Source organism: Carcharhinus amblyrhynchos, chromosome 8 (assembly GCF_965287045.1).
Source record: "Carcharhinus amblyrhynchos chromosome 8, sCarAmb.v2.hapA, whole genome shotgun sequence".
Lineage (NCBI taxonomy): Eukaryota > Metazoa > Chordata > Chondrichthyes > Carcharhiniformes > Carcharhinidae > Carcharhinus > Carcharhinus amblyrhynchos.
The window spans coordinates 85,197,907-85,224,295 of NC_137331.1; the positions used below are offsets into that span (position 1 = coordinate 85,197,907).

The 26,389-nt window shown below is 40.6% G+C and overlaps 1 protein-coding gene across 1 annotated transcript in view; it reads right to left on the reverse strand.

Moving 5' to 3' along the window:
- The window catches only part of tmem64 (transmembrane protein 64), a 37,586-nt gene that overhangs the window by 4,127 nt on the left and 7,070 nt on the right, over positions 1-26,389 (reverse strand). Inside the window, exon 2 of the mRNA XM_080194391.1 lies at positions 5,963-6,118. Within this exon, the coding sequence (XP_080050517.1) occupies positions 5,963-6,118 (156 nt within the window). The remainder of the gene's footprint in view (positions 1-5,962; positions 6,119-26,389) is intronic.

Genomic DNA, 26,389 nt, shown 5'->3' on the forward strand with positions numbered 1-26,389 from the left:
GGTGGAAGAGTTTACAGAGGGAAATCGAGACTACCCAGCCTTAGTGATTTCAGGCAGAGCCAGAAATGGTGATCCAGAAAGATGTGGAGAATGCACTTGAGACTAGAATTTTTGAAGGTTTTGGCCTGGAGAAGTGAGCTCATTTAAAGACAAAAATGAGAACTTTTGATTTTGGTGCAGCAGAGGGAGGAATGCAATAGTTCAATGTGGGTCAGCAAGGACAGAATGATGGGCAAATGGAACTTTATCTGAATATGGGCAGAAAGGATGGAGACCGCCTTCGAGAGCATTGGAATAATTAAGCATGGAGGTGACAAAGGCATAAACAATTGATAAGCTGAGGTATAGGTGAAGGTAGATATTTTACATAGGGGAAATCAAGCAGTCTTAGTAATGAAGAAGATAGGAAAGTTCAAGTTGGGGCCAAACTGGATACTAAAATTGAAACCAGTCTAATTTAGACTGAGACAGTGGGTGGGGAGGGAGATGGGCAAGCATTAGGGAAGGAGGACATGAACGAGAGCTTTTCACAGCAACTAGAGGTTGGAGATGGGTGGCTCCAAAAAAGTTGCATCAGAGAAGAGTTGATTGCAGTAGTTTTTGAAGCCAGGGAGGCAATGCCTGCAGAGTGAGAAATTCTAATGTCAATTAACATGTCAGCCAGAAAATGAGATGATAAATTCAACAGCATAGTGGGACTGGAGTAAAGAAGCTAGGTCTTATTAATGAGGTGAACTGAACAGACTACCTGGCTGGAAGAGAAAAATAAGAGCTAAAAATGGAAATTAATATAAAGGTCAGTACATACCAAGAAGGCATCTTTTATGTGTATACGGCAGTGAAAGAACTGGAGAGAGAATAACTAATCAGACATAAAAGATGGAAAATCTCAACAGGTCCGGTAGCATCTGCAAGGAGAGATAAGAGCTGACATTTCAAGTCCAGGTGACCCTTTGTCAAAGGTAACAGATGCTGCCAGACCTGCTGAGATTTTCCAGCATTTTCTCTTTTAGTTTCAGATTCCAGCATCTGCAGTAATTTGCTTTAATCCAGACACAAAAGATATATGTTTAAGCTTTTAATTATTTCTCATTATGATCTCAAATGATCATGGAATGAGCTGTAAATTTCTGGAGAAGGATATGAAATAAGCGTTAGAGATAATGGGAATTCAAAGTCCAGGTCATCAATCTCTAGCTGCATGAATACTAGCAAATTAAAGGAACTCCAGAGTTCCAACCCTGTTAGATGTGGAAATTATGCCAAGGGTCTTGAATAGTGCTCAAGCAAAAGCTTTATTCTTTCCTTCCTTCTTAAAAAAAGCTAGGGAACCATGGACCAACCGGTATAATAAGGGTTAAATGCAAACTCTTAAAATTCACAAAGATACATTTCATGAGTTAGAATCATAAAAACATTACAAATTAACAAGTAATAATCTCTGGATTGCTATCTGAGCCAAAGTCCAATGGGCATAGGGTAAAGCAGACTCAAGAATTAAACACATGATTCAAAGTGTGATGTAGGAAGTAGTTTTGGTTCAGCATCAGTATTCCAGAAAGTGGAAGCTATTCCATTGGGATGGGCTTCACTTAAATATAGTGTGCTGTGGATAGGGAGGTTCGGAGGATTCAGGTGAAGGGAAATGCAGAAGTCCTAAGAACAAAATTGAGGTAACGAAGCAGTGTAGCAGTTTGGGTAAAGACAGAGTGGGACAGGGAATAGGGGGAGTAATAATGGTAATGGTGCCTAATAGTAATAGTGCATCAGCAAATAGTAGTTTAAAAAAAGCCTTTTATCTGAATGAGAGAAGCAATTGCAATAAGATGGATAAGGAGTGATAGCAAGAGACAGACAGTCTCAATTTAACCACTATTGCCAACGTTTGAGATGTAAATAATCCAGGATACATCACAATTTGAAAAGACAAATGGAAAAAAAAGAGTAGCCCAAAGGACAATAACAATAAAGGCTCAGAAGATCAAGAATTATAATCAGTGTGGGTAGAGCTGAGGAATAACAAGGGTCAAAAAAACACTGGTGGAAATAAACACCAAGATTGGCTTGATGAAAACTATGAGGTAATCAAAAAAATACCAAAGAAGCATTGCCTCTACATGGTTTACCTCAAATGATAATCATCAGCCTCCAAACACAATATTCTCGGTTGGGAATGTCTTGCTGAAAGTATGCTGCACCCTACTGAAAGCAGATCCAGCAATGTTATTCTGGTACCACAAAAGAAAACTCTCAGGTATCTATATGATGTATGTTGATGATTTTCTATGGGGAGGTTCTGTGGAATGTGAGAAATTTATTATGTATGTTATAAATATTATGATTAAAAGGGAATTTAAGTCTGGAACTCAAATTTTGGAATCCTTTAAATATACAGGCTTAGGCATTAATTAAAGTAGGTCAGGAGTAATCTTGAATCAATAATCTATTCTTTAAAGCGTCATTTATATAGTGAAATCTTGCTGGGTTGACATAAAGATATCTCTCCAAAAGAGGGTGAGATTAAGTCCGGAGCTAGGGAATAAAGTTTAAGAATAAGAATTCTCCCTTTTGAATCTAAAATGAGAATGTTTTTCCTCTCAGAGAGTCATTAGTCTGTAGAATTCTTTTCATAGAATCATAGAAAACCTACAATATAAAAAGATGCCATTCGATCCATCGAGTCTGCACTGACCACAATCCCACCCAGGCCCTACCTCCATATCTCTACATATTTACCCACTAATCCCTCTAACCTATGCATCTCAGGACACGAAGGGCAATTTTTAGTATGTCCAATCAACCTAACACGCACATCTTTGGACTGTGGGAGGAAACCCATGTAGACATGAGGAGAATGTGCAAACTTCACAGAGACAATGACTCAAGCCAGAAATTGAACCCAGGTCCCTGGAGCTACGAAGCAGCAGTGCTAACCACTGTGCTACCATGCCGCCCCAGAAAACACTGGAGGTTAGGTTAATGAATATATTCAAAACAGAGTTAGATAGGCAAAGATTCAAGGATCATTGATAGCAGGCAGTAAAATGTTGAGATCACAATGAGATCAGTGAAGATCTTATTGAATGGCAGAACAGGCAGGATGGCCTACTCCTGAAGAGCTGCTAAGAATCTGATTGGACAGCTGAATTGACTATGCACTTAGACAAGAGCAGTTGCCAGTTTTCAACGAAACATGCGACAATTGAGGATGACAAGTTGCCACAAATGGGAATGGGCTGGGGGGGGGGGGGGGGGCGGGGGTTGTGTGTGTGTGTGTGTGTGTGTGTGTGTGTGTGTGTGTGTGTGGACTACCATTTTTAAAAGGACTTCAGAGAAGGCCCAACTTCATGAAAATCAAGGCTGGGTAATCCTGAATGCAGGTACAGTCTGCATCTTTTCCTTTCCTTCTCCCCTATGTACTCTATGAACAATACGTTTTGTTTATATAAAACTTTTGACTGTATCCCAATACATGTGGCAATAATAAATCAAATCAAAAGGATAAGGAAACAATCATTTGCAACTGAGATGAGAAGAAATTTCTTCACTTGTAGGGTTGTACATTTTTGAAATTCTTTACTACAGGGGGTTTTGGATGTGCCATTGCTTACTATATATATGCTGAGATAGACATCTTTTTGGTTTGTCAGGGAATCAAGGGATATTTGGAGTGTGTGCAAAAGTGCAATTAAACCCATCAGCTGTGTTGAATGGCAGGGCATCCAAGAGGCTGTATGATCTTTTCTTGCTGTTAATCCTAAATAAAAATAAAATAAAAAGGAATATCTAGAATATAAGAGATTAATCAAAGACTAACAAATTGAATGACAAATACAAGTCATAGATCAGTAAATTTAAGGCAACTTTATTTTTTACAGAACTCACAATAAATAAATTGATTTAAAAAGATGTGGTGCTTTTGGATCTTCAAATATATTTCATAAAGTTCCTCCTCAGAAATTTGGTTAAGTGGAAAGATGTCAGGCAAATGGTAGAAACAGAAATGTAGCAGTTTGGATAGAATGTTGGTTGATAGATAGGAAAGAAAAGAATTAGAATTATTTTGGAGACACTTACATTACTAGGAGACTTTAAATAGTGTATCGAATTTTGTTCTCAGTATTGATCATTTAATACACTGCAATCTCTCTAGTCTGGAATGCCCAGGACAAAACATTTGTAGACTTCAGAATAGTGCTAGAATGCCTAACCACAAGTGTGAACTGGATAAATATGTATATACTGTGATCTTTAACATTAGAACACAAATTTAGCATTAAGTACTGATCTATGTGTGTGCACGTGTGCAATGGGAAGGGGGGCTGATTATTGTGTACGAAGCATATCTGTCCCATCCTCAAAAACCTCCTCGAAATTTACTTTTTAGACTGCGTCTCATTCTATCCCCATATATATCTATATCGTCCTCCTTAGATACGTTTGAGGAGGTTTACCATTACAACTATTCTGGCCACAGCATTAACTCTGCTGCAATGCCACATGTGATGATGTGAAGATGCTGGTGTTGGACTGGGGTAAACACAGTAAGAAGTCTCACAACACCAGGTTAAAGTCCAACAGGTTTATTTGATAGTAAACACCGCTAGCTTTTGAGGTTTGCCCCTTCGTCAGGTGAGTGGGAGGTCTGATCACAAACAGAGCATATAAAGGCACACACAGTTTACAGAATACTGATTAGAACGCAAATCTTTACAGCTAATCAAGTCTTAAAGGTGCAGACAATGTGAGTGGAAATAACATTAAGCATAGGTTCAAGAGATGTGTACTGTAACCCCCCATGACTTGCAACATCTCACTTACTGTCCTGTCCAGGACAATACACATCTAGAGTGCTGTACTGTTTTGTCAAAACATAACAAGAGATGAAGTTGATCTGCAGGACAAGAAAAGGCTGGTAATCTGAATGGCAGAAGACAAAAGTATCAAAATGTAAAAGGAAGAAAAACAAAAGCCTGAAAGCTGGCCAATCTGGAACAATCAGATCTGTGATTAAGCTCCTTACTAATACAGGAGATCATTAAATTAGTGGGCCATAATAACGTATGGTAAAAGTAATATAAAGTTTATTTATTAGTTACATTAAGCTTACATTCATAGTGTAATGAAGTTACTGTGAAAATCCCCTAAGCAAGGGCCTAGTGGTATTAATCGCCAGACTACTAATCCAGAAAGTCAGCTAATGTTCTGGAGACCTGGGTCTCAGTCCCGCCATGGTGGACTTTGAATTAAATTAAAAGAAACTGGAACTAAGAATCTACTGATGACCGTGAAATCACTGTTGACTACCAGTAAAACCCACGTGATTCATTAGTGTCCTTTAGGGAAAGAAATCTGCCGTCCTTGACTGATCTAGCCTACATGTGACTTCAAAGCCACAGCAATGTGTTTGACTCTCAACTGCCTTCCAAGGCCAACTAGGGGTGGGCATAAATGCTGGCCCAGCCAGCAATGCCCATGTCCCACGAATGAAGAAAAAAAAAAGTTCCATCCTAATTTGTGTATATAATACAGAGTACATGCACTGACATTTATGCAAGGCAACAATTATTTTTTATTGACCTCCTTATGGATGGCACAATGGTTAGCACTGCTGCCTCGCAGCGCCAGGGACATGGGTTCAATTCCGGCCTAGGGTCACTGTCTGTGCAGAGTCTGCACATTCTGTGTCTGCGTGGGTTTCCTCCAGGTGCTCCGGTTTTCTCCCACACTCCAAAGATTAGGTTGATTGGCCATGCTAAATTGCCCCTTAGTGTAAGGGTATTAGCAGGGTAAATATGTGGGGTTGTGGGGATAGGGCCTGGGTGATATTGTGGTCAGTGCAGACTAGATGGGCCAAATGGTCTCCTTCTGCATTGTAGGGATTTTATGCTTCTGTCATCATATGCTAAATGAATTTTCACTGCTCATGAAGACAATATTTAATACAAACAATACACTTCACCTGCAGGCTGAATATTAAATATCCACTGACACTCTGTTCAGCAATAACATCTTCCATTGTGCGCAGTGTTGTTCCCAGGTAAGAATTCAAAAGCTGCGTGGGAAGCAATCCAACTGAAGATGCAACAAGGTAGTTTGGAAGAGATAAATCTGTAATCTGCGGGAGTATAAAGTTAAATATTAGTTCAGGAAGCAAGTGTTGCATCAAACTGAGAATTAATTTATCAGTTATGTGGATCAATTAGAGAATCAAGGTTGTTTTCTTTAGAGAAGCGAAGCCTGAGAGGAGATGTGTTCCAAATCAGGAGGACAGTTAATAGAAAGAAACTGATCCCACACATGAAAGGGTTAAGAACCAGAGGACATTGTTTGGCAAAAGAACAAATAGTGAAATGAACAGGAATTCTTTCTCATGCAGCCAATGGATTTGGAATGCACTGAGAGTGCATGGAGGCAGATTCAACAGTGGCTTTCAAAAGTGCATTGGATACGCAACATGAGATAAAACATTTGCAGGGTTACGGGGAAAAGGGCAGGGAGGAGTTCTGAATGAGTTACTTTTTCAGTGAGTTGGCTAGTATCCTGGCAGTGACGCTCATATCCCATAAACCAATGAAAAAAACAAATTGGGTGTTTGTGTTGATGCCCTATTGGTCAGTAGCTTAGCTTAAAGCAAATAAAAGCTTGTAATTGTTGTTGATACAACCATGAATTCTGAATCATTGTATTGCAGCTGGATCTGATCAGGACTGCTCTAATTTTAGCTTCAATTTCATCTAGACTTGGGCTCATGGAATATTAAACAACTGCGATAACTTGTTGATTGTTTGTGCTTATGGATTTGGGTTATAGAATATTCCATTGCCACAGCTGTTATCTCTTTTCAACTCAGCTTCAATGATACTCTCTGTATATTACTCTGCATCTCATCATACGCTCAAATTAGACAGCTGTTTTTCTTTCCACCACAAACCTTAATTGAACAGTCACTCTGGTTATAATCTGCAGCCATGTTTAGTGAACACTGGAAACTTAACACATAGAAAGGAACAGTGATCCAAATGCTAATATATGAATGTCTAGGGGCACAGTGTAGTTAGCAGCTATGGTTGGAAGTATCCCTGGAGGTTGCATCACATGATCCCAAGCCTCCAATCACATCACCCAGTCAACAATTTTCACTAATCACAACCAATAATTAACAAATACATTGTTCAAAGGAGATGATAGACTCACTGGAGTTCAGAAGGATGAGGGGGGACCTTATAGAGACGTATAAGATAATGAAAGGGATGGATAAGGTAGAGGTAGAGCAATTCTTCCCGCTTAGAAAGGGTAGCAGGACTAGCGGGCACAGCTTCAAGATGGGGGGGGGGGGCAGTTTAGATCAGAGTTGAGGAGGAACTTCTTCACTCAAAGGGTGGTGAATCTCTGGAATTCTCTGCCCGTTAAAGTGGTGGAGGCTACCTCGCTAAATATATTTAAGTCACGGGTAGATAGGTTTTTGCCAGACAAGGGAATTAAGGGATATGGGGAGAAAGCCGGAAAGTGGAACTGATCCACTTCAGATCAGCCATGATCTTATTGAATGGCGGGGCAGGCTCGAAGGCCTATTCCTGCTCCTATTTCTTATGTTCTTATGATAGACAATTTGCAAATATCCATGCAATTTTTTTTCAGGAGATTAATTTTCAATTCTGGGAGAGCTTGGAACAAGCAATGGTTGCGAAATCTAGCATGATATCATATACAAACCAGCACTGCTGTATTAAAAATAGAAAGTAGGCTAATTCACCTTTTGTCAATGCACTAATTAATTTGACTCTAACTCTAAATTTGCAATTACGCATTAAAAATTTAATTCTGCCCTGCATCAATGTAACGTGCATTACACAGAGGACTGTTTTCGCACCACAGAATTACCCAAAGGAATTATACCCTTTGTACACACTCAACTAGTTCAGAACGGTTGCTAATGAGGTGCAAATCTGCATTAGTTGATATTAGCATAAAAGAAAGACCCATTTATGGCAGGCTTTTTTTTGCTACATTTAATAGTTTTACCCTGCACTGGGCTGAAAAGCTCCTGACTACTCCAACAAATTACGTGTATTTTGCTACAGGGAGGTATTTCATTGCTAAATTCAGTTGTCAATTATTTCATAGAACCTTTCATCGAACCCTACAGTGCAGAAAGAGGCCCATCGAGTCTGCACTGAACACAATCCCACCCAGGCCCTACCCTCATATATTTTACCCACTAATCCTTCTAACCTACGCATCCCTGGACACTAAGGGGCAATTTCTTAGCATGGCCAATCAACCTAACCCGCACATCTTTGGACTGTGGGAGGAAACCGGAGCACCTGGAGGAAACCCATGCAGACACGAGGAGAATGTGCAAACTCCACACAGACACTGGCCCGAGCTGGCAATCGAACCCAGGACCCTGGAGCTGTGAAGCAGCAGTGCTAACCACTGTGCTAACGTGCCACCCAAATAAATAAATAGTTCATTAAGCCACTTTTGGAATTAGTCTGCATCTATTAGGACTCATACAATTTCTAAAGATGTATATTCTGATCCTGTTTGAACAAATGTAAACAAATTTAAATTAAAAAGCGCGGCTTTCTTTTAGTTATCTTGTTTCTGCAATCTAAGGTTTAGAATGTTCACAGTTCCTTCAGTATTTAGTACCTAAGTGAAAAATAACCATCTCTCCACTCCAAAGACTGGGTTGGCTATTCCCAATCAAATTTACATTTATTCTTCAATTTTCCATGCCCCCCATTATCAGGCTGTCCATACCCTTCTCTTGGAACTTCTTGATACTGTTTCAAATCCTTGGATTTCATACCGGAGCAGGTCATTCCTGAACAGCGGCTAATGGACTTGGTAGGAAAAATTCAACCACAGCCGAGGACAAAGCTTACAAGAATGGTAGCAAAATCAATCCACAGTGCATCATAATGTCCAAATCAGAACATAATAGGAGGAGTAGGCCACTTAGCCCTTCAAGCTTGCCCTGCCATTCAATAAGATCATGGCTGATCTGAAGTGGATCAGTTCCACTTACCCACTTTCTCCCCATAACCCTTAATTCCCTTGTCTATCAAAAACCTATCTACCCGTGACTTAAAAATATTTAGCGAGGTAGCCTCCACCACTTCAACGGGCAGAGAATTCCAGAGATTCACCACCCTCTGAGTGAAGAAGTTCCTCCTCAACTCCGATCTAAACTGCGTCCCCTCCTTATCTTGAGGTTGTGCCCTCTAGTTCTGCTATCCTTTCTAAGCAGGAAGAATCTCTCTACCTCTACCCTATCCATCTCCTTCATTATCTTATACATCTCTATAAGATCCCCCCTCAGCCTTCTAAACTCCAACGAGTACAGACCCAGTCTATTTAGTCTCTCTTCATAGGCCAACCCCCTCATCTCTGGTATCAGCCTAGTGAACCTCCTCTGCACTCCCTCCAAGGCCAACAGTGAGCTCCAACTCACTCACATGCAGCCTGGCTTGAACACGTGTAACCAGGATGTGGAGATGCCTGCTTTGGACTGGGGTGAGCACAGTAAGAAGTCTCACAACACCAGGTTAAAGACCAATAGGTTTATCTGGCAGCACAAGCTTTTGGAGTCTTGCTCCTTCTTCAGGTGAGTAAGGAGCTGTACTCGTAAACAGGGCATGTACAGACACAAACTCAATGTACAAGATAATGGTTGGAATGCGATTCTCTTGTAAATTGAGTTTATCTCTGCATTGCCAAACGTTTCATTCTTAACATGCTAACACCATCAGCCTTTGATCCCTACCACTCCCAACTTAGACTACTTCCTGCTTGTGGGGAAATTGATTGATTTTATAATGCTCGTAATGGAGCTGCTGTGACCACATCCTTTAGGTAGGACTGGGTACTTGAAGTGGATTGCTTCAGTGAGGGGGGAGGGGGGGCGGGGAAGGGAAGAGGGGAGCAGTGGGGAGGGGGCTATGGGGGGAGGGGGGGAAGGAGGGGGTGGAGGGGGAGGAGAGGATGGCTGGAGATGTTTGCCAGCTTTGACTCCTTACTTAGGTTCTGGAAAGTGATTCAAACCCATGACCGTCTGATTCAAAAGACAAGAGGGCTCCACTGGGCTAAATAGACAGTTAGAACCAACATGCACGCAGGGATACAGATAGTCTCCTCGGAGTTGTGCCTGCACATGTACAGAAGTTATTCCACGCAGAATGTGGTGTCCAATTACACTCCCCTGCATCGTCAGTATAGTTGCATACTAATTGACATGCCATCAACCAGCAAGCATAACCTTAAGTCACACATAAAGGATTTTGTTTTGAGAAATACAGGAACTTGCCTCTGTTGACGCATCGGCGTTGTAACAGCTCAAAGAACAAAGGCATTGCTCACGATGGTGTTTTAAGTACAACACAACCACAATGGTATCATCAGTTATCTCGAAACAAGCTTCATATTTATTTTAGGAACGTAACATGATGCTGAATACAAACAAAATATGCTAGAAACACTCAACTGGTCAGGCAGCATCTATAGAGAGTGGTGAAACAGTGTTAACATTTCTAATCAGAAATACATTCATCAGAATAGAAAAAAAATAGATGAAATTGGTGTTAAGCAATATTTAAAATTTACTTATTAGTGTAACAAGTAGAAGTTATGTGAAAATCCCCTAGTCACGACACTCTGGCTCTTGTTCGGGTAAACTGAGGGAGAATTTAGCATGTCCAATGTACCTAACCAGCACGCCTTTTGGATTGAGGGGAAACTGGAGCACCTGGAGGACACACATGCAGATAGGGGGAGAACGTGCAAACTCCGCACAGTAACCCAAGCTGGGAATCAAACTTGAGTCCCTGGTGCTGTGAGGCAGCAGTGCCAACCACTGTGTCATGCTTTGCCACTGTGGGGGAGGGGTGGAAAAAGAACTATAAATGTAGAACTGAATTACAGAATTGTTATGGCACGGAAGGAGGTCGTTTGGCCCATCATGCCTGCACCAGCTCTCCAAAGAGTATCACGGCTTAGTACCATTTGCCTACCTTTTCTCCATACGTTGTGGCAAGGTGAAAGACAGAAGAGAGAGTGAATGAGAAAAGGGCTGGTAGTGCAAGTCCAAAGGAAGGAAGGAGCAAATGCACCAAGAAGTAAAACGCGCTTACAGCACGTGCCTATAGCTGCCATCCGAAAGCAAAGAAAGAGAAAAACGCGAGTAAAACCAAAACCAGCAAGGCAAGAGGAAATTATAGGGGCAGGGGATACAATTTAAAATTGCTGAATTCAATGTTGAGCCCGGAAGGCTGTAAAGTGCCTAATCGAAAAGGGAGTTCTTCTTGCATCGTGCTTAATTGGAACACTACAGGAGGCTGAGAACTGAGATCACAGTGGGAGCAACAAGAAATAAAATTAAAAAGAATCTGGGTCACAAGCGTACACTGAATGGAACTGATTGCAAACTGGTCCCACAAACTTCTTTTGGTAACCCCATGTGAAGCATTGTGAGCAGCAAATGCTAAATGATTTGAAAGGAGTACAGACAAATTACACTTTCACCTGGAAGGAGTGTTTTGAGGGGTTGGATGGTGAGGATACGCGAAGCAAATGGGCAATAGAATTATTCGAATGTTTACAGAACAGAAGGTGGCTATTTAGTGTGTTGTGTCATTTGTGCATACTTTCTGCAACAGCATCTTGCCTAGTGCCACTCCTCTACCTTGCCCCAATGGTGTCATTTGGAGACAAGCCTCCATTTTTTCATATGGGTGAGACAAAACTTAATTGCACAAAATCTTGTGAGTTTATTTTCATAGCTGTGCACAGTTTCAGATACATTTCGATGTTGATGTTTGAGTGCTGCTGGAAGATGAAATGCAATTCAAATTAGGCTGCTATGGGAGGCAAGGGAGGAGATCGCAGGGACTTTGGCCCAAATTTTCAATTCCTCTCTGGCCACAGGGGACGTGCCCGATGATTAGAAAATAGATAATGTGGTTCCACTATTTAAGAGTAGTAGAGATAAACCAGGGAAATACAGACAAGTGAATCTCATCAGTGCTAGGAAAACTATTCAAGAAACTTTTGCAGGAGAGCATCTATCTCCGCTTGGAGAGGCAAAGCTGGATCAGGGATAGTCAGCATAGCTTCGACAGAGGGAGGTCATGCCTAACAAATTTGACTGAATTTTTTGAGGTGGTGACCAGGTCTGTAGGCAAAAGTAGTGCAGTCGATGTAGTTTATATAGATTTCAGCAAAGCCTTTGACAAGGTCCCACACGGGAGAATTGAAAAGAAGGTAAATGCACATGGATAAGTTGATAAAGTGGATGCAAAATTGACTCAGCTGTGGGAGACAGAGGATGATGACAGAAGGCTGCTTTAGTGACTGGAAGCCAATGTCCAGTGGCATACTACAGGGATCAGTGTTGGGGCCCCCTATTATTCATCATTTATATAAATGACATTGATGACTAAGTGGGGGATAGGATTAGTAAGTTTGCGAATGACACAAAGATTGGATGGGTGGTTAACAGTGTGACAGAATGTCTTGGGCTACAAGAAGATATAGACAAAAAGAATTTCTCCCTGAAAAGTGTGAGGTGATATGCTGGAAGGAGTAATTTGACAAGAAAGTATTCACTGAATGGTAGGACACTAGGGAGTTCTGTGGAACAAAGGGACCTCGCCGTGTTTATCCAAAGAGCTCTGAAAGCAGAACAGAAAACTGAAAAGGGAGGGGAAGACGTGCCTGTGGTGGCATCATGGTGGAAGTAGCAAAACATAATCTGTTGAATTTGGAGGCTGGTCGACAGGAAGGATTGAATATAAAAGTAGGGAGGTCTTGCTGCAGCTGTATAGGGCATTGGTGAGGCCGCAGCTGGAGTACTGTGTGCAGTTTTGGGCGCCGCACCTGCGCAAAGATATTTTGGCCTTGGAGGGAGTGCAGAGGAGGTTTACTAGGCTGATACCGGAGCTGAGGGGGTTGAGCTATGAGGAGAGGCTGAATAAACTAGGCTTGTACGCGTTAGAGTTTAGAAGAATGAGGGGAGATCTCATTGAGACGTATAAGATGATGAATGGGATGGATAGGATAGAGGTGGAGAGGCTCTTCCCGCTCAAAAAAGACAGTAGGACTAGGGGGCACAGCATCAAGATAAAGGGGGGGCGGTTTAGAACGGAGTTGAGGAGGAACTTCTTCACTCAAAGGGTGGTGAATCTCTGGAATTCTCTGCCTGTTGAAGTGGTGAAGGCTGCCTTGCTAAATATTTTTAAGACGCGGGTTGATGGGTTTTTGATAAGAGAGGGGATTAAGGGTTATGGGGAGAGGGCGGGAAAGTGGAACTGAGCCACGACAGATCAGCCATGATCTTATTGAATGGCGGGGCAGGCTCCAAGGGCTAGATGGCCTACTCCTGCTCCTATTTCTTATGTTCTTATGTTCTTAAGGTCTTGGTCTGAATAACAGGCAGCAATTTGAGATGATCTCAACTTTACAACAGAGAGAACACAAGAGACCAGCAAGGACTGTGTTAGAATAGTTAAGTCTTAAACAAAGGCATGAATAAGGCATTCATCAGCATACAGAGAGAACTTGTTTTAACATATTCAACAAGCTCATACAGTTGTCTGAATTATTAAAATACCCAACCGTCCAATAATGCAATGTAATCAATCTCAGTTGATGTGAAAAATCACTGTGCAGTCAGCATTCTGCAATACTACCAACAGGTATTGCAAATAATTTAAAAAACCCAAAAGCAATGCTCAATTAGACAAAGGGAATACATTATTCTGTAACTTATTTGAGTGCATAGTTGCATCATGCATAAAAATATTACAATACATTTGTTTAATAAACAGAAATTCCTGTAGTCAGGAAACAACAAATTTTTGAATGAACTTAATCAACAAATATTTTCTGTTAAATTTGAAAATATGATGTGGAGATGCTGGTGTTGGACTGGAGTAAACACAGTAAGAAGTCTCACAACACCAGATTAAAGTCCAACAGGTTTATTTGGTAGCACAAGCCACTAGCTTTCGGAGCACTGCTCCTTCATCAGGTAAGTGGGAGTTCTGTTCACAAACAGGGCATATAAAGGCACAAACTCAATTTACAAAATAATGGTTGGAATGAGTCTTTACAAATAATCAAGTCTTAAAAAGGTACACACACGAGTGGAGAGAGCATTAAGTACAGGTTAAAGAGGCGTGTATTGTCTCCAGCCAGGACAGTTAGTAAGATTTTGCAACCCCAGGCAAGTCGTGGGGGTTACAGATAGCGTGATACAAACCCATGATCCCAGTTGAGGCCATCCTCGTGAGTGGAACTCGGCTATCAGTCTTTGTTCAGCAACTCTGCACTGTCATGTGTCGTGAAAGCTGTCTTGGAGAGTGGTTACCTTTTAAGACTGTGCCTTTAGGGCTTGATTACCTGCAAAGACTCACATTCCAATCATTATTTTGTAAATTGAATTTGTGTCTTTATATGCCCTGTTTGTGAACAGAACTCCCACTTACCTGATGAAGGAGCAGCGCTCCGAAAGCTAGTGGCTTGTGCTATCAAATAAATCTGTTGGACTTAAATTTGAAAATACACCGGATATATTTTTCCTACGTTTCAATCCCTCCTAACAAGTTTTTTAAAAATGTTTGCCTCATATTTAAAAAAAAAACACCAAAAGTTAATAAAAGCAGTTATTTTGGGGACTTGGCAGGGTAGATGTGGAAAGATCAATTCCTCTTGTGGGAGAATCTAGAACCGGGGCCACTAAAAGAGGTCATTAATTTAAGACAGGGACGAGGAAAATATTTTTTCTCTCAGAAGGTTGAGGGGCTTTAGAATTAGAATTATAAAAGAGGAATTGTGAAGGGGAGGTCGAGTCTCATGAACTTGAGCAAGTTTTCTGAAGAAGGTGACGAAGACGATTGATGAGGGTGGGGCAGTTGATGTTATCTACATGGATTTCAGTAAGGCCTTTGACAAGATCCCTCATGGCAGACTGGTACAGAAGGTGAAGTATCATGGGATCAGAGGTAAGGTGGCAAGGTGGATACAAAACTGGCTCGGTCATTGAAAGAAGTCTCACAACACCAGGTTAAAGTCCAACCAGTTTATTTGATAATAAACCCACAAGCTTTCGGAAACGTTGTTCCTTCATCAGGTGGGCGGAAGGTTCTGATCAGAGGAGGGCATATAAAGGCACACACAGTTTACAGAATACTAATTAGAATGCAAGTCTTTACAGCTAACCTGCTATTCAGGTTATTATTATTGCATTCTAATCAGTATTCTGTAAACTGTGTGCGCCTTTATACGCCCTTCTCTGATCAGAACCTTCCACACACCTGATGAAGGAACAGCATTTCCGAAAGCTTGTGGGTTTACTGCCAAATAAACTGGTTGGACTTTAACCTGGTGTTGTGAGACTTCTTACTGTGTTTACCCCAGTCCAAGGCCTGCATCGCCACATCATGACTACCTCTGGTCACAGAAGACAGAGAGTGGCAATGGAAGGGTGCGTTTCTGAATGGAGGGCTGTGATAAGTGGTGTCCCTCAGAGATCAGTGCTGGGACCTTTGCTGTTTGTAATATATGTAAATGATTTGGAGGAAAATGTAACAGGATTGACCAGTAAGTTCGCAGATGACACAAAGGTTGGAGGATTTGTGGATAGCGATGAGGACTGTTAGAGGATACAGCAGGATACAGATAAGTTGGAGACTTGGGCAGAAAGATGGCAGATGGAGTTTAATCCAGACAAATGTGAGCTAATGCATTTTGGAAGGTCTAATACAGACAGGAAATATACAGTAAATGGCAGAACCCTTAAGAGTATTGATAGGCAAAGGGATCTGGACGTCCAGATACACAGGTCACCGAAAGTAGCAATGCAGGCGGAGAAGGTAGTCAAGAGGACATACAGCATGCTTGCTGTCATCAGCCGGGGTACTGAGGTTAAAAGTTGGCAAATCGTATTGCAGCTTTATAGAACCTTAGTTCGGCCGCACGCGGAATATAGTGTTCAATTCTGGTCGCCACACTACCGGAAGGATGTGGAGGCTTTGGAGAGGGTACAGAAAAGATTTACCAAGACGTTGCCTGGTATGGAGGGCATTAGCTATGAGAAGAGGTTGGAGAAACTTGGTTTGTTCTCACTGGAGTGATGGAGGTTGAGGGCAGACCTGATAGAAGGCTACAAGATTATAAGAGGTATGGACAGAATGGATAGTCAGAAGCTTTTTCCCAGGGTGGAAGAATCACTTACTAGGGGACACAGGTTTAAGGTGTGAGGGACAAGGTTTAAAAGAGATATATGAGGCAGATTTTTTTTTACACAGAGTGGTGGGTGCCTGGAACTCGTTGCCAGGGGAGGTAGTGGAAGCGGATACGGTGGTGACTTTTAAAGGGTGTCTTGACAAGTATACGAGTAGTATAGGAAGAGAGGGATATGGTCCCCGGAAGGGTAGAGGGTTTTAGTTAAGTTGGCCAGCATGGTCGATGCAGGCTTGGAGGGCCGAAGGCCCTTCTCCTGTGCTGTAATTTTCTTTGTTCAACTTATATTATCTTGTGTACTCCAATTAGGGACAGCTTTATATATTTCACAAGTATTGTTACAGTTAATTTACTATAAATAAGCGGTTCACTATTTTTACTGTTTAGCACGACTGTACAAAGAGGATATTAAAAACAGATGCAGGTAAGGTAAACAAAAAGCAAATCAAGCAAAATATGTACAGTTGAAGGAAGGCTGAGCCCACAGAGGATTTAGTATGAGAACTTCTACTCAGATCAATACAGATACAAAATTTCTAACATTAGACTTTTTAAATAAAAAGCACACTAATTCATGGGAATTGCTTAAAAGGAGAAGGAATCATCATGCCAAAATAAGGCAAATTGTAGCAAGGTGATTATGGTGAGATGATCATGTATGTTGCATGGCTGAACACTTGTGCATTCCAAAGGTAATAAAGGTTAGCGCCTGAAAAAGCATCCAAGTAGAAAAGCATCAATGGCAGATGCACATGTAGAGGAATTTAACAATGAAAAGGCAGCTGATGGAGCTGCCAGAATGACAATTATTTTCATGACATCTATGGCCAGTCTGGTTACAAGCTATAGCTCTGAAAGGAGAATCATCATAGTTTACCGGTGACAAATGAATGAGATGGTGTGTAAATATAAGAAAATCTATATTATAAAAATATTATGTTTGCTCCCATTTAAAGGTTAGGGTGGTGAGCAATATACTCGTGGGTAATACCAGCGCATATTGTGCTACTACAAGAGGCAACTGATAGGCATTAACATCAGCAACAGATAAATAGAAATTTCTATAGATAGCTCCTTGCCTTCAGTTTTGCTTAGATATGCTGACAGAAGAACTGCACCTATTACCACTCAACAGTAAAAGACTGCTCCACAGAAAGCATATTGCAATTATCCCTGCAGTCAAAAAAAATATATAAATGAAGCAACTGCTGCAAAATGCATTTAATGTTCAGAAATACCTCTGGCTGTATGGTGGTTTTCAACGAAAAGAGTAAATCAATTCTATTACAGGCATTGAATTGAATGAATATTGTTTAGACATCATTTTTCTGTGGAGAATGTATAGGTCAATGATAATTTCGTTTTTATAAACTGATAATCTATTAGAATTTGCCTCACAGGTGAATTATCGAACCAAATTCAACGCCAAGCCAAAAGGTGATCTTAGGGCAGGTGCAGAATTTAAGGCAGCATCTCAAAGGAGGAATAGAAGGTGCAGGAGTGGAGAGGTTAAGGGAGAGAATTGCAGAGCTTAGGACTGTAGCAGCAGATGGCACAATGGCAAAATGATTATGATTGATTATCTGCAAGATGTCAGAATTGAAGTGTAGTGCAAGAGATATAGGGCTGAAGGAAGGGTGAGCCCACAGAGGAATCTGAAAACAAGGGTGTAAATTTTAAATTGAGGAATTACTTAAGCGGGAGTCAAAGTGGGTCAGTGAGGATGGGACAATGAGTGAAAGGGACATTGCAAATTATATTTATGAGGAAAGATAGAACATAAGAGGCTGGTTAGAAATTTTTGTAATGGTCAAACCTTAGAAGCACAGATGAGGGTTTCAGCATCAGACGAACCAAGATAACCACAGAAATTGCCAAAATTACAGAGGCAGAAATAGACTATCATATCAAAGCTGCAAGTATTTGGTCAGAAGCTCGTCTTTGGGTCAAATATAGTATCGAGGTGGCTAGGCATCTGGTTCAGCCTTAAGATAGGGAGAAGGATGGAGTCTGGAGTTTGTGAAGAGAGGTTGCGACAGGTGCTGAAAACAATTCCAATCTTCCCAATATTCAGATGGAGGAAATTTCTGTTATCAGTATTTGATGGAGGACAACAGTCAAGTTAGAGTTTGTGCAGGGTCGAGAGAGATGGTGTTGACGTAGAAGTGGTTGTCATCAGCATACATGCGGAACCTAATAGTGTATTTTTTGATATAGCTGAGGACCAGCGTTTAAAATGAAAAACAGGAGGGGGTCAAAGGATGGATCTCTGCGGGCCTGAAGAGTTAACAGTGCTGGGGAAGAAGAGAAGCCATTACAGATGATTCTCTGGCTATGATTAGATAATAAAAATGGAAACAGGTTTATGAAGTCCCACCCAGTTAGATGACAGTAAAGAAGCATTGAAAGAGAAACCAGAGAATGTTCCAGCACATCAAGTTCACACAAGCTAAATCATCTAATCCCATATCCTTAAATATCCTTCTCTTTTAAACAATTTCACTCAAGATAACTTACGGACTCTGCTTCAACAACATTCTAGTCAAAGCCCAAGACGAAAGTTGTCCCCTCTCCCCCACAACCTTTCCCTGGTTATTATCTTGCAATTGTTCCCTCTTATTACAACATAATTGTCCAGTGGATGCTGTCATTGTATAACTCACCAGGATCATTTGCAATTGTGAATGTCTATCAGGTCAGCCTTTACAGTTTTAGTTGAATAAAATTTCAACTTCTCTATACCTACTTCTTAAGCCCTCAGCCCTGGTTGTATTCATGTGAGTCCAAGCTGCATCTTTTTTATTTATTTACTCTGACGAGATATCCAAAACTTCAATCATGGCCTAGCTTTACTCTTCTGTTTTAAGAGTTCCATTTAGCTTCAGTGGGAAAATAATTGTCCTATGACCTTTAATGATTATGAGCCATTTTCTGAGCTCCATTCAACATGTACATTTAAGGTGCGTTTCCTTTCCTGACTCTGAAAATAAGAAAGTAATATCACATATTTTTATATACAAGGATGCACCTGCAATCCATCTGCCTTGATCGTTGACAATTATGACTCAACAAAATGCGACTCGATCAGCAAATTCACTCCCTTAAACAAAGAGCACCATTCACCACATTTTTCCAGTCTGTTAAACACACTTTTTTTAGCCATCTCTTTCATCTTCTGCCTTTTAATTATCTCTCTATCCAAAAAAGCTTCATCCGATACACGATTGGTGCAATTTGTTTACAACCCTTGCTAAATACAACTTAATTATTTGCCTAAATATTGTGCCCTTAAACATATTATAGTATGAGCCCCAAATGAAATAATTGGTTCAGGGTCTAAATTTATTTTAATATCTTTGACTTGTGTTGACTTGAGTTTAAAATTCAAGTTTCAAATCAAGAAAGTTAAGCAGGTGTTGAATAGATCAATGTGCATTATCTCCTGTATAGTAGACTTAAAGGAATAGTTCTATATTATGTCGTACCTTCTGCACAAGTATAGTTCAATTTATTATAGCAATATGTCTTCAATTGTTCATTAATAAAACTGTATTCAGAATCAGAAAAATTTTAAAAACAGCTAGTACTCAGTTATTAACCAACCCACTATACTTCAGAAATCTGTGCACAGTTTCTCAAAGATAATTATTCACAGTTCAAAAAAAACAATAAAATCTATGGACAATACAGCTGTTTTAAATTTTAATTTAAAAAATCTTTCCATATTATAGCTAATTTTCACAATATGAAGATGTTGCACTGCTGTGGAACATGCCCTGTTTAAATTATAGTAATTCAAGCATCTTTTGAAACTTGAGAGTAGTAACTGTTCATCTCAATAGGAACTTTTCCAGACATCTAAAATGTCCCTGCAAGTCTAAGTGGCACCAATGAGAGTAGAACTATAATTTAAAGACAAGTTTTCAGAATTACCCTGGCTAAAAAGCTACAAAGGAGAGTTGGTGTATATAAAAGCACTACATTGGAACACTCATGTTTGTTCATAGAGACAGCATTGAGTGGCCAACTGAAGCAAAACAGATCTGAGCTACGTCAATAAATAGCTCTTTCAAACGAATTCATAATAGGCAGCTTGTGCATTATGGACAAATACTCACGATTATTGTTCAAAGTATATCATGCTAGTCCTCATGCAGTTGCATTTTGTTTCACCATGTTGCACAGATTAATTGAAATAACCTTGTCCGAATAGCTTCATTCTCAACTGACAGATCAATATGGCATGAATCCAACTGAACAAGTTACAGATTGAAAAGGTTCAATTCTGCTCATTTCATAGTTCTCACCACCAGACAGAGTTACCACCGAAATGTGTGATCTCCCCAGCAGAGTCCTCCAAAAATAAGACTGCCACCTCAATAACAGTTAACAATCTTCATTTTCCAGTGGTGATATTCTTGATCAGTTTAGCATATTATAAAGCCACAGCACAATGGGTTGAGAGAATTCCCAGCTCCATGAGCCCAACTTTGTAACTCTGACAGAGTAGGACTTGTTGCATTAGCTCTGTTCTCTCTCCGGTTATACCTGTTGAGATTTTTCCAGTATTTTCTGTTTTTGTTGTTATTGTTTTAAAAATAGCTGTTGGAAGTCAGATTTGCATTCAGGGAAAACGATGGGAGGTGAGCGAGGCGGTAACTATTTTAGAAGTTGGGGCGGGTGAACTCGAAGTAGTGAGGAGGATGGGTTGGGCGGTGTGCTGGATGTATTGTTCAGGTTGAGAAACAGTTAATTGTTTAGTTGGAGGACCAAAATCAACGCCATGCTCCTGAGAGTTTATGTAAAATTCAGGTAAAGTGTAGGAGTCTTTATGATGATCTGAAGAAGTAACAGTGGGAAGAATCCGGATGCTGAGCCTTTTATTTGAAGGAGGGGGTGGATTATGCATTTTAAAGTTAGGGCCAATTTGCTTAACATCAGGGTCTCAAGTGAAGCTGCTAGTGCTGATGAGAAACCAGCAAGTGCTTTTCCTGAGTCATTGGCTGAAATCATTGAAGATGGTGAATATTGTGGTCGGCAAGTTTTTAATGTTGACAAAACTGGGCTCTTTTGGAAAGAAAATGCTGTGGTGAACCAACGTCGTCAAAGAGGAGAAATCCACGCTCATTCCTCTGTTTCAGACCAATGCTGCAGGTGACTTTAAATTTATCTTTGCTTGTGTACCATTCAGAAAAGCCCAGGGTTTTCAAGGGATACTCCAAGGCATTTCTCCCAGTAAATGGAAATTCAACCATAAGGTGTAGGTCAATAGGAATTTCTTTTAGGATTAGTTTAACCTTTTTTTTGCCAACTGTCAGCGATAATGGCACAGAAATAATATTGCATTTAAAGCATTGTTACTCCTCGACAATTCTCCTGGTCACCCAACTATCCCTGATGACATGCATCCCGACATTAGTGTCATCTTACTGACCGCCCCACTACTGCAACTCATGGACCAGGGGATAACTGCACCCTTTAAAGCCTACGACTTCGACGCATATTTGCTCAGGCCATCAGGGCAAGTGAGAAAGAAGGTGAACCAACTCCCAAGGAATTCTGGAAAAGCTTCAACATTTATCACGCAGGTAAGAACATAAATGAGACATGGAACAAAGTCACAATCAAATTTGTATGATTTTTGGAGAAAATTGTGTCCTGGGTTTGTGTATGACATGAGGCTTTACTGATACTTAAGAGGTGACTAGAAGCGTTGTCAAAATGGGTGAAGAACTCAAGACATTGCATCAGAGGAAGGTAACGAGATACAGGCATCACATTTTGATGCATTATCGAATGGTGACCTAATGGATTTGAAATGGCAACAAGTGGCAAAGGAAAAAGATGCAACCACTGATCGCCTCTTGTAAAGTCTTAACAGCACACGTGTTGGCTGAGACATTTCGACACGTGGAAGCCGCCATGTTCCTGTTTGAGGAACATGACCCCAACACTGAATACTGTGCATCAGTGATTAGGGGCGTATGCAACATATTCAGCTGCTGCAGAGAAATTTACAATGAGAAAAGGAGAACATCTGTCTCATCTTCTTTTGACACTTTCTTTAAGAAAGCAGAGGAAACTCCAGAGAAACCTGAAGCCACAAATCCTAAGACTCAAGCCCATGACCCTTCAAAATCTCCAACTAAAGTTCAGAACCATCCTTGAGCCCAGGAATAAAGACAAATTACTAAGGTTGTAAAAACGTGTCTGTGCTTTGTAGTTATTTATAGAGTCATGGAGATATACAGCACAGAAACTGACCCTTCAGATCAACATGTCCATGCCAGTCAGGTTTCCTATACTGAACTAGTCCCAAATCCCTCTAAACCTTTCCTATCCATGTACCCATCCAAAGATATTTTAGAATTTGTAATTGTACCCGCCTCTATCACCTCCTCTGGCAGCTCATTCCATATACGCACCACCCTCTGTCCCTCAATCTCTTCTAAATCTTTAAATTTGTAGCTAAGGTACAATAAACAGAACTGTACTAAAAAGTTTATACCTGTCCATTTCTATTTTTTTTGCGTCAGTAAATGTTACTGTTGATATATTGTTCATCTATAGCACGGGTCTCCAAACTTTTCAGTACGAGGGCCAAATTGTATATTGTACATATTTTTGCAGGCCAAAGAAAAAAATACTTCTAAAGTTAAGAGAGTTACTTTTATAATAAAGTTATTTTTCTAAAAAAAAGCGCCAAATAATTTTAAATTTATTGCGACTGGTGGCTGCATTACAGCAGCACACGGCAATTGGCTGCTGCAGATGTCAATCACAGTTTGGGTGTTGCGCTGAGCACATTGCTCTCCGGCTGGTCTGAATTGCCACCGTCATTGTTCTCGCTCATTTCAGACGGTTAGAGCTTACGGATTGGATAATGGATGTCTCAATTGCTGATTTGTTTAATAAACTATCAGTCACAGGGCAGCAGCTCTGAATAGACAATAGGCCGGTAAAGAGGGTGGAGATTCTCACAGGTCCATCAGATACCGCACAGAGCGGCAGCAAATGTCCAGCTTGTGGCTTCCGTCCCAGCGTCTAGGTCCTGAGTCAGTGGCTGCGGGCCAGATGTGGCCCACGGGCTGCAGTTTGGAGACCCTGATCTATACTTAAGATTCTGGGTTATATAGTTGAAAGTTGGCTGTTGGGCCTTGCTTCAGGAACCAATAGCCCACTTACAACTGTTTCTCATGGGAAAATCAGCGCCAAGATACGACATTTAGACTTAAGATGCATTTTTCAGCAGCCAATAGTATCGCAAATCCGAGGACTGACTGTATTACATTTAGTCCCCACAACCAAATCATTTATATATATTGTGAATAGCTGTGGCCCATTCACTGAACTCTGCAGTGTGATGAGCCAGGATATTTCTACAATAACCATCAAAACTGACACATTATCAAATGACAATGCACAAATTACTGATTTACTGATTCAGTTGCATGTGGTGGAATTTAAACTCATGACCTCTGAACTGTCATTCTTGCTTTCAACACCTCATTGCAGCCTAAATGGGGCAGAAAAAATGTGGCATGAACTCAATGTACTCTACAATAAAATTTACAAAGGTTAATTTAACTAATTTATATAGTTTAGTGTATATTTGATAGGGCTAGTGTCTGAACACAAGCACCTCTCTAAAAATGTTCTGAAATACTGTAATTTATTCAGGTTGCCAGCTGCTTCCTCCAATACAAGACTGTAAATTGTTATCTTGGGAGTGATCCATACCTCAGCATTTTCAGGATCAACAGGACAACAATCAAAGCTGCAGTGGTTAACATTGCTGCCTCATAGCACCAGGGACCCAAATTCAATTTCATCTTTGGATGATTGTGCAAACTGCACACGTGCATTCTCCCCATATTTGCATGGGTTTCCTCCAGGCCCTCCAATTCCTCCCACAGTCCAAAGATTTGTCGGTTAGGTGGGATTAGCTATGCCAAATTGTCTCTTAAGAGTCTCAATTTGTGTAGTTTAGGGGGATTAATGAAGTAAATATGTGGGGCTACAAGAATAGGGCCTGAGTGGGATGCTCTGTTGGACAGCTGATGGAGTCTTGAGGAGCCGAATGGTCTCCTTCTGCACTGTAGGGATTCTATGATTTCATCATCAGATCTTTTAGTTAATAAAAGTAATAATAGATACACAACTTGAATTGTTAACTCGCTCATTTCATAGATGCTGCAAGCGCTGAGTAATTCTAGAATTTTCTGTTTTTTATTTCAGACTTTCAGCACCTGCAGTATTTTGCTTTCACAATATTGTTTCATATTGAAATGTAGTTTACTTCATAATTAAGCTCCAAAAGAATGTTTTCGTAACATTTTCACAATGCCAATCTTTGCTTTATCTTTATGAAGTCACTAATTAGTGAATTTCCAAAATATGCGTACATTAGGATCATTCAACTCTACATAATTTTTTTAAGATAAACACATAATATTGAGATTCAAGTTTATCTAGTCCTACAAAGAGGAAGGCTGACAATCCAGATTTCATCGTAAGAACAGATCTCATAGGCTCAATGTCTCCAACATTTAGGTTACATTTGTCCCCAGGTATTTGACACCTGCTCTCACCAAGCTGTTTTGTAAATCATTGTTCCCTATCGGATTGTTTTGTGTTTTGCTGAAAGATATTTACCATTTGCAAACTTATACACTCAACTGTTCCCAATTTCAGGACCTGCCTGAAGATACAGTTCACTTTAATGCAGCAACACATCATAAAGCAGCTTATTCAAGATATCCACTGAGTAAATTAGACGGCACATTGAGTAATTTGAAAAAGGAATGCATGCTTCAGGCACTGTTAATATCTATTTTTTGTAGCAATGGTAGCTTCAAATTTGACCTACAGATCATTTTACACTTCCTTTAAACTCCTACCAAACTCTTGCAATGGAAGAACTGTGAATGGTGTTATTACTATTGTTCCCAGTGACAACCAAGCTACTTTGCAACTATACGTGAGAGAATGAAACAACTAAACAGATGTTTAATCTCTCCCAGCTTTAATATAGAAGAAAACCCTCCGCTTGCCGCCTCTCTCTACTGAACCTCACTCGAGCAAGGGTTCAAAGAGTGTGGGTGAGAAGGAGAGAGCGTGGAAGGGAGAAAGAGGAGCTGCAAGTGGGAGGGAAGCAGTGAGAGGAAGGGTCAAGGAGCAGGCCACAGGACAAAGGAGTGCTAATATAGAATCAGAGTTCAAAAACTGACAAGTGAATTTTGGTTGTTAATTCTATGTGACGTATCTTGTCAAGCTTATCTCTTGTCTGTTAATTTCTTGATATACGGACTCTTTGCTCATGGACTACAAAGGCAGTAAACCTCACTTTATCATCAGGAAGTGTGCAGCACTTGCCTGGGCCATTGCACAGCCATGCAGCTTAAACACTGACCATTTAGTGTCAGGCTTTGAGAGGTCACCAGCAAGACCTCTCAAAGCCACACATCACTCTAGATTGGAAATGTGATGCCCTTCCTTTACTGTTGCTGGGTCTAAATCACAGGATTCCTTTCTAACAGCACTCTCGGAGCATGTTCATACGCATTATAGCATTCACAAAGGGCTCTTCAGCATGTTTTATTACCCATCCCATATTGGCTTCAACAACGCCCACCTTTTATGAATTAATTTATAATTCCTGCACCTCTTGCAGTTCAGGTGCTCGAAGCTGAAGTTCTGTTACCTCTGTGTTTTCCCCATGAATACTTCAATACATTGATGTATTCCAGTTGTTCTTGGAGGCTTACATTATACTTTCCAGACTTAACGCCCAAAGTTCAAATTTGGTTTCTTTATTGCAGTTACGTACTACACCAATATTTTTTACCTAGCTTGCCTCCACAACGCAAATCCCTCTCCATGCGTTGCTCTACATCCTATCATTTGACAGCCTCAACTTTCCTTTGTTTCCATTAAATTACATCTGCCTCATCAGCCTAATCCCCAAGGTATTGATCATCTCATCCCCAGACATTTGCAGTGCTCACTCATGTTATTTTCATGGCAGCAACTTCCACTTTGCTGTTCTCCTCACTTCCAAATCATTTACACTGAACACAAAAGGTCAGATCTCAAATAATGACGAGACAGAGTGCGGAAATAAGACAGAGTCTGGTGAACT